Source organism: Rattus norvegicus, chromosome 16 (assembly GCF_021556685.1).
Source record: "Rattus norvegicus strain SHRSP/BbbUtx chromosome 16, alternate assembly SHRSP_T2T, whole genome shotgun sequence".
In the NCBI taxonomy this organism is placed as follows: Eukaryota; Metazoa; Chordata; class Mammalia; order Rodentia; family Muridae; genus Rattus; species Rattus norvegicus.
In genome coordinates this window covers 6,227,641-6,243,563 of record NC_141549.1, presented here as the reverse complement: position 1 = coordinate 6,243,563, position 15,923 = coordinate 6,227,641, and the positions used below count along the sequence as shown (strand labels likewise).

The 15,923-nt window shown below is 45.5% G+C and overlaps 1 protein-coding gene across 3 annotated transcripts in view; it reads right to left on the bottom strand.

Annotated features, from left to right (window-relative positions):
* The window catches only part of Nek4 (NIMA-related kinase 4), a 42,045-nt gene extending 31,982 nt beyond the window's left edge, over positions 1-10,063 (bottom strand). The window contains exons 1-5 of one of the 3 annotated variants that reach the window (XR_015639390.1): positions 9,790-10,063; positions 7,601-7,867; positions 5,198-5,395; positions 4,642-4,749; positions 1,136-1,290 (exon numbers count right to left, since the gene is read on the bottom strand). Coding sequence is in view for 2 of the 3 variants with exons in the window: in NM_001013134.2 (NP_001013152.2) it covers positions 1,136-1,290; positions 4,642-4,749; positions 5,198-5,395; positions 7,601-7,867; positions 9,790-9,882 (821 nt within the window). In the remaining variant the exon portion in view is untranslated. 3 annotated transcript variants of the gene reach the window in all.
* Positions 10,064-15,923: the final 5,860 nt, after the last annotated feature.

The following is a 15,923-nucleotide window of genomic DNA, read 5'->3' as shown; positions in this document are numbered from 1 at the left end:
ATGGTTGTGAGCCACCATGTGGTTGCTGGGAGTTGAACTCAGGACCTCTGGAAGACTAGTCAGGGCTCTTAACTGCTGAGCCATCTCTTCAGCCCCGTGCAAACTTTAAGAATAAAAATTATTGGGTTATATTCTCTGATATGGAGAGCAAATGCATATAGGAATAACACTTGTACTGTTTAATGTGTCATTTTTAAAACTGGGCTGAATCTCTGGGAAATTAGAGTGCAGAGATCAGCCTAACAGAGGGCCAGTCAGAAGTAATGTGAGTAAAACAGCAAAGTGAAACTGGAATGGAGGCCCACATCTGTAATCTCAGCATGTGGGACACTGACGCAGGACACTAAGAGTCCGTGTCCTAGCCTACATAGGCCGTCACATACACATAAGGAAAAGATAAAGAAGCAGCCAGACAGTGGTGCTGCACACCTTTAATCCCAGCACTCAGGAGTCAGAGGCAGGCGGGAGGTCAGCCAGACCTACACTGACAAGCCCTTTCTCAAACAATGCAAAACAATAAAATATAGGAAATAAAAATAAAATAAAATGGAAAGCTGAGGTGGAGAGAAATTTTTAGACCTTAGTAAAATACTTCTAATTTTCCTTTAGGCCTCCCACAGTTCTTCCCACAATCCCTTCCACCTTAGCCTAGCATAGACACATGGGCTTTACTGCTTTGGGATCTTTGACTTATAAAACTGTATTCTACTTATGAAACATAAAGCTGTTATTAATATATTTTATTACTTTCCTATGCAAGTTAAATTCTGAGGCCCAGTCCAAACAACACCACGAGGGGAGAATCTTGTCTCTTTACATACTCTAGTCATGCAGTTTTATTTTTTGTTAAAAAACAAAGAAGGGGCTGGAGAGATGGCTCAGTGGTTAGGAGCACTGGCTGCTCTTCCAGAGGTCCTGAGTTCAATTCCCAGCAACCAAGTGAGATCTGGTGCCCTCTTCTGGCGTGTCTGAAGACAGCTACAGTGTACTCACATAAATAAAAATTAAATAAAAAAAATTTAAAAAACAAACAAAAACCCAAAAACCTCACCATAAACTTTTACATATGAAAATTTAGAGCCACCCTCTTCTGCCCCACCCACTGAGCCTAGCTTTCTGGAAGGGGGTGTCTTACGCCTTGGTGGCCTCCAAGAACAAGGAGATGTGGTGTTTTATGTAGGGCTGCCGCAGGATGCTCCGCACAGAGGGCCTCTCCTCAGGTCTCCTGCTCAACATGGTTCTTATCAGCTCTGCCAGCTCCGCACTGTAAACTTTTGGCATTGGTGGCAACTGCAAAGAATAACAAGATGAAGAAGGATGTTATGAGACAAAGACAAACTGGCAGAGATTTCCCCATATTTAAAATCATCATAATACTCAAAATCATTAACACTAATTTAAAGTCACATACCCAGGAAGTAGAGAATAGCTAGGACAAGTGATGTTCTGCTTATAATAATAAGCTAAGAGTGCTCCCATTGGAGGACTCTACCCTTCAGAGACACACAAGTTCCTTTTTCTTTTTTTACATGTGGTTATTAGCATGTGTGCATGTGTGAGCATGTGTGCATGTGTGAGCATGTGTGAGCATGTGTGAGCATGTGTGCATGTGTGAGCATGTGTGCATGTGTGAGCATGTGTGAGCATGTGTGCATGTGTGAGCATGTGTGCATGTGTGAGCATGTGTGAGCATGTGTGAGCATGTGTGCATGTGTGAGCATGTGTGCATGTGTGAGCATGTGTGAGCATGTGTGCATGTGTGAGCATGTGTGCATGTGTGAGCACGTGTGAGCACGTGTGCATGTGTGTGCATGTGTGAGCATGTGTGCATGTGTGAGCATGTGTGAGCATGTGTGCATGTGTGTGCATGTGTGAGCATGTGTGCATGTGTGTGCATGTGTGAGCATGTGTGCATGTGTGAGCATGTGTGCATGTGTGAGCATGTGTGAGCATGTGTGAGCATGTGTGAGCATGCGCACAGTCAAGCCAGGGAATACTTTTGTGGGTCAGTTCCCCCTCCGACCATGGGATTTGAGATCCAACTCAGCTTGTTGGGCTTGTGGTGCCAGCATCTTTACCCCTTGAGCAGTCTTGTTGGTCCAAGAGCACAAATAAGATTTATTTATGAAAATATGCAGTGTGGTAGTCAATAGCTAGAAATAAGGTGTCCATCTGCACAGGCCTGAGGGATAAATTATGGGCTTTCTTCCTATTAAACGAGGCGCTGCTTAAAAGGAAAGCACAAGCACTGACAATTAAGGCAAAAGAGTAAGCTGGGTACTGCTGCGCACAGTGGGTCTCCATTTCTTTCTCTTTGAAAAGTATTTGCATAAGCTTCATTCGTAATGGCCAGAAACTAGAAACCACCCAGATGTCTCTCAACCGAAGAACAGGAAAAGAAAATGTGGAACACCTACACAATGAAATACTACTCAGTCACTAAAAACAAGGACTTCATGAAATTTGCAGGCAAATAAATGGATGGAAGTAGAAAAGATCCCCCTGAGAGAGATAACGCAGACCCAGAAAGACAAGCATGGCGCGCACTCATGTATAAGTGGGCATGAGCCGTAAAGTGCAGGACCATGCTACAATGCACAGACAAGCATGGCGCGCACTCATGCATAAGTGGGCATGAGCCATAAAGGATAACCATGCTACAACGCACAGACCCAAGGAAGCTAAGGAGTAAGGAGGGCCCAAGACGATGCTTGAATTTACTCAGAAGAGGAAATAAAATAGGCATTGGAAGTGGATGGATGGAGGGAACAGGGTGGGAGAGGGAGTGGGAAGGGGAACAAGGGTGGGGATCAGATATGAAGAGAGCAGGGGTGGGGGACATCACTGGGATCAGGGAGGTTCCTGGGAAGATATAGGAGTGACCCTAGCAGCCGGGGGTGGGGTGGGGGTGGGGAGATGTGGAGGCTGAAGTGGCCACTCCAATAGCCAGGCAGGATTTCTAGGGAAGGGAGGGAGACACCAACCCACCCACAAAACCTTTGGCCCAAAATCTGCCCTGCCCACAAGATGTGTAGGGATAAAAATGGCACAGACATTGAAGGAATGGACAGCCAATGACTGACCCACCTGAGACTCTCGGCACGGGTGAGAGTCAACCCCTGACACTATTAACAACACCCTGCTATGCCTGCAGACAGAAGCCTAACACAACTGTCACCTGGGAGGCCCCACCCAACAGCTGGCTGAAACAGATGCAGAGATCCACAGCCGAACTTTGGGCAGAGCTCAGGGAGTCTTGTGGAAGAGTGGGGGAAGGACTGAGGGAGCTCGAAGGGTCACAGACAACCACGAGAAGGTCAACAGAATCAACTAACCTGAGCCCTCGTGGGCTCACAGAGACTGAACCACCAACCAAAGAGCATGCATGGATTGGATGCTACACATATGTAGGCCCTCTACACATATGTAGCAGATGTACAATTTGGTCTTCTTGTAGATCCCCCAACAAAAGGAGCTGGGGACTGTCTTTGGATCCCTTCCCCTAGTCAAGCTGCCTCGTCTGGCCTCAGTGGAAGAGGATAAGTCCTGAGGAGACTTGCTGTGCCAGGTCCCCTTGGGGGAAGGAGAGGTGGCTCCCCCTTCTCTGGGGGGATTTGGGAGAAGGGGAGTGGAGCGTAGGAATGGGAGGAGAGGAGGGAGGGGACTGCAATCAGGATGTAAAGTGAATAAATAAATTTTAAAAAGTACTTGGATAGAAGTACATACATAATCAGAGTTATGTCTGTTTCAAAAATGAAAGAGGAAAGGCCTTGGAAAAAATTGCTAGCAGTAGTTATCAATAACATGAAAATAGAGAATTTTTTTAACTTAATTCTTTAAATAGTATAATTGGAAACACATTTCAAAGACTTTTATTTTATGTGTATGGGAGTTTTGCCTGCATGTACGCAAATGTACCACAAGCGTAGTGTCAGCAGAGGCTGAAAGAGGGCATCAGATGCCCTAGGGACAGAAGGTTGAGAGTAGACAGAGTGGGTGACCAGTAGCCATCTTAAACAACAAGCCATCTCTTCTGCCCCTATAAGTGAAAATTTTTACTTGTGTACTTTAAAAAATGTTTTTCAGCGGGTCTTGGGGTGATCTTTAAATCACTGCAAAGGGCAACCAGTGTCAGGGAAACCACACAAAGTTAGCATTTCTGGCATCCACATCATATATGGTACCTTCTGCAGTTCTTACTCAGTTACGGGCAATGACAAGCTCAAACAGTACATCCTAACAGCACGGTTCACTGTAAGCAGGGCTCACTCTACTGTGCTCTTCAGGCACCTGACGGCCTGCAGTTTCGGGGAGGGGCTTCCAAACGGCTGGCTCTTTGAAGCCAATCAGCTATGCTAACATTTTAACAATAAGAAAAAACAATCTCTCCTCAACTTCAACCTCTCCCACAAAAGAGATCCTATATTCCTAACTCTTCAGCCAGTATCAGTGAATATTAGTCAATCAAAATCATTATCCAGGGCTGGGAATGCAGCTCAGTGATAGAGCGCCACTGGCCCTGCATTTGCCCTGGGTTTGACTCCAGCACTGGGGAAAAAAAAAAAAACCAATGTGTTGACAGTAGATATTTACAACGATCTATTATTTAAACCTTGTTCAATTAGTTCTATTTTCTTTTACCTTTCCTTCAATAATCCGATAAACTAAAGAATTCATGTCTTTTGCATTAAAAGCATGCTTCAGGGTGGCCATTTCATACACGCAGCATCCCAAAGCCCAAACATCCGACTATAAAAGAAAAAAAAGTGAATGGTTAAGTGCTGAATATCTTATTCACATTTTCCCTCTCAAAACATTTTCTCATACATTTTCCTCCAACTGATTCACAGCTAATTCTGATTTAAGTACTCATGGGCTCTGAAATGTTGATATTCTTCCAGAGCAATCCGAGCCACACATAGCTGTATGTACCCTGAGCCACACACAGCTGTATATACCCTGAGCCACACACAGCTGTATGTACCCTGAGCCACACACAGCTGTATATACCCTGAGCCACACACAGCTGTATGTACCCTGAGCCACACACAGCTGTATATACCCTGAGCCACACACAGCTGTATGTACCCTGAGCCACACACAGCTGTATATACCCTGAGCCACACACAGCTGTATGTACCCTGAGCCACACACAGCTGTATGTACCCTGAGCCACACACAGCTGTATATATCCTACCTTATAGTTGTAGGGTTTGTTGGAGAACAGCTCAGGACTCATGTAATAGGGTGTGCCAATGAGGGTGCTCGCCATGTCACTGTGATTCTCCAACACTCGGGCAATGCCTAGGTCACCTACTTTGATGATGTTTGTTCTTGTTAGGAAGACATTCTGAGTTTTCAGATCTCGATGAAGGATGTGCTTCTCATGTAAGTACTGAGGAGAGAATTGCTCGTTATGTATAAGTATACTGATTGATTTACTTATTTCTAGTTTTTACAGATCATCAGTAATTACAGGAGTTAAAGGGCCTTAGTTATCTGCCAACCAAAACACTATTGCTCTAGAAGTTCTAAACAAAGAACTGGTCTACAATTTTCAAAGTAAGAAAAGTAAGTTTGGGGGCTAGGGAGACGGCCCAGTTGGCAAGCGCTTGTCACAAAAGCACGGGACCCTGAGTTTAGATCTACAGCACTTTGTGCAAAGCCAGGCATGCTGACTCGTTCTTGGTGCTGTGGAGGGAACGACTGGAGGATACCAGGAGCTTGCTGTTAAGTAAGTTTTGCAATCAGTGAGAGACTGAAAACCTAAGGTGCAGGGCAACAGAGGAAGACATCCAACACCTCCTCCTCTGCCTTCCCACATACACACACATACAACACATATACAACACATGTACAACACATGTACAACAGAGGAAGACAGCCAACACCTCCTCCTCTGCCTTCCCACATACACATATACAACACATGTACAACAGAGGAAGACATCCAACACCTCCTCCTCTGCCTTCCACACATATACACACACACATGCGCAAATGCATCTACACACATACATGAACATGTCTGTATACACAGAATGTTAAGTTCCACATATCAGTCGGCTTCTGAAATTATTTCCTGGTGCCTTGAATATTGTATCATTTTTAACAATACCTGGATCTAGTTAAAATATATGCGTATAAGCCAGACATGGTGGCTTAGGCCTGTTAAGTCCACTAACAGGAGGACTGTTGTGAGTTTGAGATTTTCTTGAGCTTCATGGTGAGTTCCAGGCCAGTCTAGGCTAAAGTGAGTCCTTGTCTCCAAGTTAAAAACAACAACAACAACAACAACAACAACAACAACAACAACAACAAAAACCAACCAACCAACCGAAAAAGCCTTGCACACTCAGGCTGAAGGGAAACAACTTCTCCAAAGTCAGATGAGCATGCCTGTGACCTGTGAGATTCTAGACAGCATTCTAAAGTGCAACAGCATCGCTTTTACGTAAAGAGAACGTGTGAGAATTTAAACAAGGTCAGCTGGTTCTGGCCAAATAAGCCCAGGCCCCGAGTTCTATTTGAACTCAGTCCCCTCTGGGGGAGGCGCACACTAGCACGCTGATGTCGGGCAACCTGAGCCTCACAGTATCAGAACAGTAACTAGCCAATACGTCTTTCAACATGACACAGATGGCCGACTGAGATGAACACCGTCTTCCTTCGTTCTTGGTCAATTCAAGGCTTTTAAAATGGACTTTGCTACAAAACACTAAATGCACCAAGAGTTGGTATCTCCTGTCATTGCATATGAAATCCACGGTTGCTTTAACATAGGCATCACTCGCCCAGCAACACTGCAATGCTACAAGGGGAATCCATCTAGCTTCTAAGAGGATTTTCAAAAGAATAATTTTTCCCACCATGTAAGCATGTGAAAAGATGTCTTCCTAATATGTGGACACCATCCTAGGGTTGAGCCACTCTAACCTCAAAACAAGGCTGCTTTTATATCAAAGCAAAGACCAAGACCCTGGTGCCTCTCAGCAAGACCACGAAGAGTTCACTTCAAGCTCTGATTACAGGGCATCCTGACACTGCTGTAGAAAATACCACTCTTTAAGAGCAGGCTTGGGGGCTGAGGGAGTGGCTCTGTCAATAAAGTGCTCACTGTGTAAGCTTGAGGACTTGAACTTGGATCCCCAGCACCCATGTTACATAGAAAGGGTTATTGTGACCGAGGGAGGCAGAGGACACAGAAGCAGACTCTGAGCCATGTCTGCCTTGCACATAAACCAGCACCAGGAAGAAAGAGACGACTGACACTGTGAACTTAATGTCTGTCTAAGCACCCTGACAGGAGCGCCACACCAGTGTCCCCCCTAATGAATCCTAAATAACCAGGGCGCTGTGACACTGGGACACCGCCTGGCTGCCCGTGTGAAAACACCTCTCATAGAAGCAGCCCTAAAAATATTACTGTACAAACAATTTCTCTCTTCATTCTTGTACCTCAGGATATTTAGTAAATTCTACTTCTAACTTTGTGTTGGTGAGATCGTTCACAGCCAATGGAGTCATCCCTGGCCCAGGAAAATACACTTGCCAGCCTCCTGCTGCACTGGAGCCCACAGGAGACATGGGTGTGACAGTACCTGCAAGGCCATGGCGATCTGGACAAACCACTCCACCACCTGACTCTCAGGCAGAAGCTGCCCCTTCTGCTCCTTGAGCTTCCGGTACAGATCGCCTCCTTCGCAGAAGCCCATGACGATGTAGAGCAGACCGTCTCCGCCCTCCCATGACTCTTTGTAGGTGACAATGTTGGGGTGCTTCAACTGAGACAGGAGCTGAGCCTCCTGCTCTGCCGCTCGACGCTCCCGGCTGGAGGCATTCCGGAGGTTCAGCTTTTTGATGACATACTAGCAAAGGAAATGCAAACTTTCACGAGGTGTAAGAAAACTGAATCTCGGGGTTCAGAAGTAGCTAAGAGTTCTTGTGAATGCCCAGCCTTCAAAAACCAACCTTCTGGGGTCTATCAGATAACCTATTGAGACTTGTTTTCAAAAGGCGTAAAATTACCAGTACAATGCACAGAAGACGAGGCAGCGAGATGATCAAAAAGCATAAACTTAGCCAGGTGGTGCTGGTGAGTGCGTGAATATAATCCCAGCACTCGAGAGGCGGAGGCAGGCAAATCTCTGAGTTTGAGGCCAGCCTGGTCTACTGAGCAAGGTCCAGGACAGCCAGGACTACACAGAGAAACCCTATCTCGAACAATCAGATCAAATCAAATCAAAACAAAACAGCATAAAACTGGGGGTAATACTTGCTATTGACAATTACGCTTTTGTTCCGTGCCAGCGTTAAACAGGGCCTGGCACACGTTAGACAAGTACTCTACTACTTACGTCCGCCAGACGAGCCCACCCCAGGTCATAGCTGAACAAGTCACCCTTCCCTTTGCAGTTTACTACTTCTTGACTCTGCAATCCCAACCATTCTGAAGGTTGGGGCAGAAGGGTGACTTAGGCCCAGAATTTTGAAGACAAACAAACATAGTGATATGCTATCTCAAAAAAAAAAAATTACTAATGACTAAAAAGTGAACCTAACATACTATTAGACCAACTAAAAAGAAAGTCCTTAACATCTAAATTCTCCCTATCAATAAGCATTAAGATATAGCTTAAATGTGCATCTGTGAACGGAATGAGATGCATTAGATACTCATGGCCCCAATAAAGTTAAAGTATCAGTGGCCCTCCACATAGGACCAATCCCATTAAAAATAAAATCCTTTGCAATCTAATATACTGCTCTCAAGCATCTCAAAGATCACATACTCACTCCTTCAATAAACACACATAGAAATGTGTTTCCTGAAGTGCAAACTACTACTCAAAATTATTGTTATAGCTAAACTCTCACTCTTAGCACAAATGTCCCACAGTTCCCCGGGGTGCCTACTCAATCAACCTATGTGAAAGCTTGTGTTCTAGGCAGAGAATTTAGCATATGTCCCGAGGAAGAGTAGGAGAGTGGGTCTTATACTTAAGGGGTGTGTACTCTCTCAGCTTGTTGTTATCACTGTCTGGGTAGAACTCTGAGATATCGCTTATCAGCTTTATAACTGTCCCTGCTCTTGCAAAGCATTCTATGGCCACTCTGAGAGCAAAGCATCCTGAAAAACTGGTTCATTAGCCTTTAGGTGATGGCAGAAAGTACTTTACACAAAGCAGTAATGCCAGATTTTAGTTTAAGAAAGACCCCTGCGGCCGAAGTGACAGGTTAGAGAAAAGAAAGCAGGTAACAGGAACTAGTTGGGAAGGAGTGGGCATTTAGCTACAAAGACTGGTGGCCTGTATTGGGGTGTTACCAACAGAGATGAAGATGCCGGTTTGACCTAGTGGCGGGAATATAATCAGCGTTGGAGACATTACAGATAATTGTCTCGAGTCCAGCTTCGGAAACTGCACGGCTGGTCAAGCTACTCACTGAAGTAGGGACCGTGAGAAAGTGCTGGCGAGAAGGTGATGAGTTTTTAAGCAGCCCAAGTTGCACAAGAGACAGGGCTTATCAGGTGGCACTGATTTAGGCCTTGGGAACACATGGCCCCTGTTCTCAAGAAACTTTCAGGTGACAGGTTTGCAGATAAAGTACACTAATTAATTCTAAAGAATAGACAAAGTTTGGGGCTCCTATTATAGGGGAAGTTGGGAAGCTGACCTCGTATGCGAGGTGAGTCCCTGCCCACCATTCCGGGCCTAGTAGAATTGAGGACGCCCTCGCAGTACCCATACCCCTTCCCTCATCGCCCCTGGCCAGGTCCCAAGTCCCCGACCTGCTTGCCGTCCCGCCGATGCTTCACGAGCGTCACCTCCCCGTAACTACCCCTGCCCACGACCCGCAAGTAACAGTATGCGGCTTGGGGCATGTTCCCGAAGGAGGCCTACAGTCGGGAAGCTGCGGTAGCGGCGCATAAGGCAGCGGGAGGCCCCGCTCATGCCCGACTGGAAGTGAAGTCGTCCATAATCGCGGCCCACCCGGTGTAGGAGCTTCCAGGCCCGGCCCACCCGGACGCCGCTACCATAGCGATACAGGCGGGGTAGTCCTGCGCATGCGCAGAGTCGGAAGACGCGCCATAGAGCCGACCTAGACGCGGCGGCCAGAGCGGCTCCTGGTGCTTGAGGGGGCGGGGAAGGGGATGACCAACCATCGATGCGTCACTGAAGCGGCCAGAGCGGTCCCGGAGGACCTGCCATAGAGCGTCGCTCCTGGGAGGCCAGAGTGACTCCCGAGCCGCACTTCTACGCTTTGGTTCTGCATTTGCTCGATGACTCCTTGCTGGTTTCAAGCCTGTTACGAATATGGTTCATTCGTTCTACAAACATTAGCCGTTTCTGTGCTTGACTCACATTCAGTTGAAAAAGTGGACAACTCTAGATTTCACCAATGTTTGCTCTGTTTTGTCGCATGCCAGTATTCGGCCTGCGTTTTTGATGCTTTGTAAAGTGCAGTGAAGACATCAGTACACTTCATCCCTAAAAGTTTCAGCGTGCTTTACTGAGACTTGCAAAGATCTCTCACAGAATGATTGCCAAACCACCATCCTGAAAGACTTCACAGAGCTTCATGCTACTTCCACGGAGCGCCAAGGCCCCCTTTTAACGCCTGTCTGTGAAAGAACAAAGCTGCAAACAGAGCTATCTGCCTTGCCTAAAGAATTTACTTTTAAACAGCCATACAATTACTGATTATCAGTCTGTCCCATCGAGAATACATATGTCTTCTATAAGCAAGAAATGCTTTTCTCCAAGACAGAAAGCCCTTCCTTTGAAATGTAATCATCAAAAAAAATTTTGATACCCATTTTGTGTGGGAAGATACAATCCCATCTTTTATAATAGTCAACTAGCAAATATAGCTGGTGGAATTGCTTTTACAATAACCAACTATTACTTATGATGGTGGTGGTGATGATGATGATGATGATGATGTTACTGTTGTTGAGATAAGATCTACCTATCTCTTGTGTGTAATTGGAAATTTTCAGTTTGCCAAGGAGCCTCGGTGCTCACTTCTCTATTTCCCTTCATCATTTGTTGGTATGTGTGTGTGTGTATTTATAAAAGAGGTCTCACTATGTCAGCACATATAGCCCAGAGTTCTAGAGAGATCAGCCTGCCTCTGCCTTCTGTAAGTAACATAATATTTGCATTAACATAGGGGTATGGAATAGAACTCTAGGGAAAGGGGGAAATGTCACAGGATAACAAATGGCAAGCCACAGAATGGGGAGAATATTTGGGAAGCCATGCAGGAGAGGAAGATCTTTAAGTTTTACTTATCCATTTGCTTTTGCGTAGCAGGTAATGGAAATGGTGTCTCTTCTACAGCATGCAGATAAGGCTCAACAACTTGGAATGATGGCAGGCATGAAAGGGAAGAAGCTGGCTCTGCCTTCTGAGTGTGGAATTACAGGTGTGTGCCTCCATGCCCAGCCCTCATTCTCGCTTTAAAAGACCCAGTTACCTCTGCCCAGTTGAATGAAGCTCAGCTTTGCCTGCTACTACTGTCAATAGTTACTAGACAACGGTCTGCCCCCTCAGCTCTAGCAAATGCTTGCCTTTGCTTATCTTTAGCAATATCACTAACTAGAATTCAATATTCATTTATGGTTCCCTTTGTTTGGTTTTCTTATGGAGAGGAAATTGTCATTCCGAAGAAATGTACCAAACCTAAATGTGTAACTAGATCATTTTGGCAGATGCAGTCACTCAAATATATTAAGATATAGACCAAAGGATATGGAGAAATTAGGACCCTGTGCATTGCTGATGAGAATGGGAAATGGCTCAGCTTGTGTGGAAATTGGTATCAAGCTCCTTGAAAAAATTACACATGTAATCAAACCATTTTACCTCAGGATACATACACCAAAAATAAATACATAAATAAGTGCATACAATAAGAACAGGGAGTCAAACAGATATTTGTACATCTGTGATCACATAGATATTCCCACGAACAAAGAATGGGAACAAGCTAAGTTCCTATCATTGGATGAGTAGATGATATTATATGTGGTGTGTGTATGTGTGTGTATGTGTGTATATGTGTGTGTATGTGTGTATGTGTGTATGTGATGTGTTTGTGCATGTGTGTATATGTGTGTATGTGATGTGTGTGTATATGTGTGTAGTGTATGTGATGTGTGTGTATATGTGTGTAGTGTATGTGTGTATGTGTGTATGTGATGTGTGTGTATGTGATGTGTGTGTATGTGTATGTGTGTATGTGTGTATATGTGTGTGTGCATGTGTTCGTGCATGTGTATGCATCTTCTGAAGTGATATAAAAGAAAGCAAATTCTGAGATACAATAACATCAATAACATGGAAAGATTTAGAGGGCATTATGTAATAAAATAGTCATAAAGGACTAATGATGTATCTTTTCATTACGGGGAGAGTCCCTAGTTGTTTGATTGGTAAATAAAGACAGCGGAAGTCAATCTCTGGCAAAGATATGGTCCCAGGAGATAAGAAGGGGATGAGATAGAGAAAGGGTTTTCAGTCAGGCTTTGGAGGGAGAAGACAGACACCATGTAGGCCTGGGGGCTATTAGAACCGGTGCCAGCCTCCACCACCAGAAAAATTCTCTTATAGAATAGCTAATGAGTTTAGGACAATAGATTCCACCCAGCAGTTGTGTCATTTGGCTGACTTTAAAATATTAAGATGGTCTGGTGGTATCCATCCAGGGCGATTCAGGTGGGCAATAGAGAGGGTATAACCACGGAGTGGTCGTTGGCAGTCTGGCATTCTCAGAAAGGATGGTTGTTGGGTGGCTTAGCAAGCTGTGGGAACTGGATGAGAGGGCCATTTCCAGCATCCGGCAAGGAGCAACAGGAGATTAGAAGAGCTGGCCCTGGGAGCTGTGAGACCAGGGTGGTCATTAGAGGCTGGTGGACCTAGACATGGGAGGTTGAGAGAGCTCAGGCAGAGCTCTTGAGGAAGAGCAAGCAAGGGTTTTTTAAAAGTATGTACAACACTTTCCCTTATGCAAGTTTCTAGAGAAAGGAAATTCAGAGACAGAGGAAGAATGCTGTTGTTGATGTCTGCCATTTAAGATGGCAGCTGGCCGCAATGAGTTATCCAATGCCAAGTCTGATGAACTCAGACTGATCCCTGGGCCCTGGGTGAAAGGAGAGGACTGACTCCTCAAAATTGTCCTCTGACCTCCACCTGCACACCTGGGCATGTATACATGCACACACATACATATGCAGAGTAAACAAATGGTAAAAATATGAAAGACTGGCCAATAACATGGCTCAGCAGGTAAGTTCCACTTACAGACCTGCATGACAGAAGGAGAGAATTATCTCACACAAATTGTCCTTTGACCTACACATACACATAATTAATAATAAAAAGAATAAAGTTAGTTGGGTGTAGTGGCCCAGGGTGTAATTTCAGCATTCAGGAGGCAGGGGCAGGGGCAGGGGCAGGGGCAGGGGCAGGGGCAGGGGCAGGGGCAGGGGCAGGGGCAGGCGCAGGTGTAGGGGCAGGGGCAGGAGATTTCCAGTTGACCTATATAGAGAGACAAAAAAAGAATGAAAAGGAGGAGGAGGAGGAGGAGGAAGAGGAGGAGGAAGAGGAGGAAGAGAAAAAATAAAGGTAAACTTTATTTTTCATATTTTGCCACAATAAAGATGTTACTTTTAAGTGGTTTTTATTTATTTTTATCGAGTTTTATTTGTTTGTTTGTTTGTTTTTGAGGTAGGATTTCATGATCTTCTGGCTGTCTTGGACCTCACAACGTAGACCGTGCTAGCCTTAAACTCACAGAGTCCTGCCTACCTCTGCATCCCAAGTACTGTAGTTAAAGGTGTGCACAATCACACCTGGTCAGATTTTTAGGCTATTAAACCAGATACAAGGCAGTTTTCCAACCTCTCTTTCACTGTCACCTTAAGGAGACTTTTAAGATGGTTTTTATTACAATTATTTGCGTGTATATGTGTGTCAGTAGGTATGTGGAAGCCAGGAATCAAATTCATTATTTTTTTTAACAGGGTTTCTTACAGAGCCCAGAGCTCACCAATTTGGCTAGGCTGGGCGACCAGTGAACTCTGGGGACCTGCCTCTACACCCGCAGGAGTAGGGTCACAAACACGTGCTTCAGCGTAAGGCTTTTATGTGGGTTCTTGGGGTTCAAACTCAGGTCCTCGTGCCTGCACGACAGGCATATTACCACCTGATCCATGCCCACAGGCCTGAGGCAGCTTTTCCTTACCAATTCTTCCAGGGAATTTTAGTACCACAGATATACTGTCTGTTCACCTATTGTGACTCTCGGGAGGGCCACAAACCATTGTGGTAACGTAGGGTTTGGGGTCGGGGGTGATGTTTTGTTTTCTTTTGATTCTCTTCAAGACTCAGTATTTGCACCATCTGAGACCACATCTATTGTTTTACTTCTCCCTAAAAAGACAACTTTTGATCATTGCTAGTTTTTGAGACAGGGTCTCTCTGGGTAGCCCTGGCTGTCCTGAAACTCACTTTGTTGACCAGGCTGGCTGCAAACTGCCTCCCAAGTGCTGGGATCAAAGTCATGCGCCGTTGGGGATTTAGCTCAGTGGTAGAGCGTTTGCCTAGGAAGCGCAAGGCCCTGGGTTCGGTCCCCAGCTCCGAAAAAAAAAGTCATGCACCACCACGCCTAGTTCCTAAAAGAGCATCTCTGCCCTTCTGGGGAATCTTTTCCATTCTTCCTTTCTAGAACCTTCCGGAATCTCCTACTGCCCTGTCCACTCTGGTTTCCCTTTTGACTTCTGCTTTCTTCTGGTTTGAGGTCTCCCAGAGTTCCTTGCTGTTTGTATCTCTGCTTTAAAACAGACAGACAGGGGGCTGGGGATTTAGCTCAGTAGTAGAGCGCTTGCCTAGGAAGCGCAAGGCCCTGGGTTCGGTCCCCAGCTCTGAAAAAAAGAACCAAAAAAAAAAAAAAAACAGACAGACAGAAGGACAGACAGACGGGCAGGCAGGCAGGCATTCTATGTGGATGGTGAGCAGGTGTTTATGGAATAAGCCTTTAACAGCCAGCCTCATGGGGACCATGAGTTAGGTAAAAAAGAAGGAGCCAAGGGTATTTAGCTCAGTGGTAGAGCACTTGCCTAGGAAGCGCAAGGCCCTGGGTTCAGTCCCCAGCTCCGAAAAAAAAGAATCAAAAAAAAAAAAAAAAAAAAAGAAGGAGCCAGGGCCAAACCACAGAGGACCTAGGATGGAAAGGTGTGGCTTTTTTTTTTTTTTTTATATCCTCTTCACATCTTTCTTTTGTTTTGCTTTTAGCACTACTCTGGATGAGACCCAGAGTCTCTCACCTGCAGAGCAAGCACTCAGCCATCAAGCTGCACCCACAGCTGTATTAGTTACTTTTCTTGTTGCCATCACTAAATATCTGCCAAGAATCCACCTACGAAACGGGGTTGCCTTTGGCTCACAGTCTGAGGGTTCAGTTCATCATGGCGCAGAGAACACAGCATCAGGAATGGGGGACAGCCGCCCTCCCGGGTCCTCAAGCTTAATCCTTAGCAATCTCATCTGCTTCCTGTCTTCCCATAGCCACGGTTGGGCCAATCACACTCTTCATCCTGAACATGAGGAGAGTAGCAATACCTAACTCCCGGGGGAAGTTGAGAACAGTGAAAAAATGGAACAGGCATACTCGATGCTGGGACTAGTCATTTTTACCCCTCCTTGTCCTTTTCTGTCACCTGCCACCACTGGAGCCAAACAAGCCTAGTGTCCTTCTGTGAACCGAACTTGGCATTTCTCATCTCTCAACAGCCAAGAATCTACTTGTGTTCCTTGTTTCCCCAAGCTTCCCTGGACTCTTGAGTTCAACTGATCCTCCTCCTGCCTCAGTAGCTGGGAATGGCAGGGGTATACCACAGTACCTCGCTCTCAATATTCC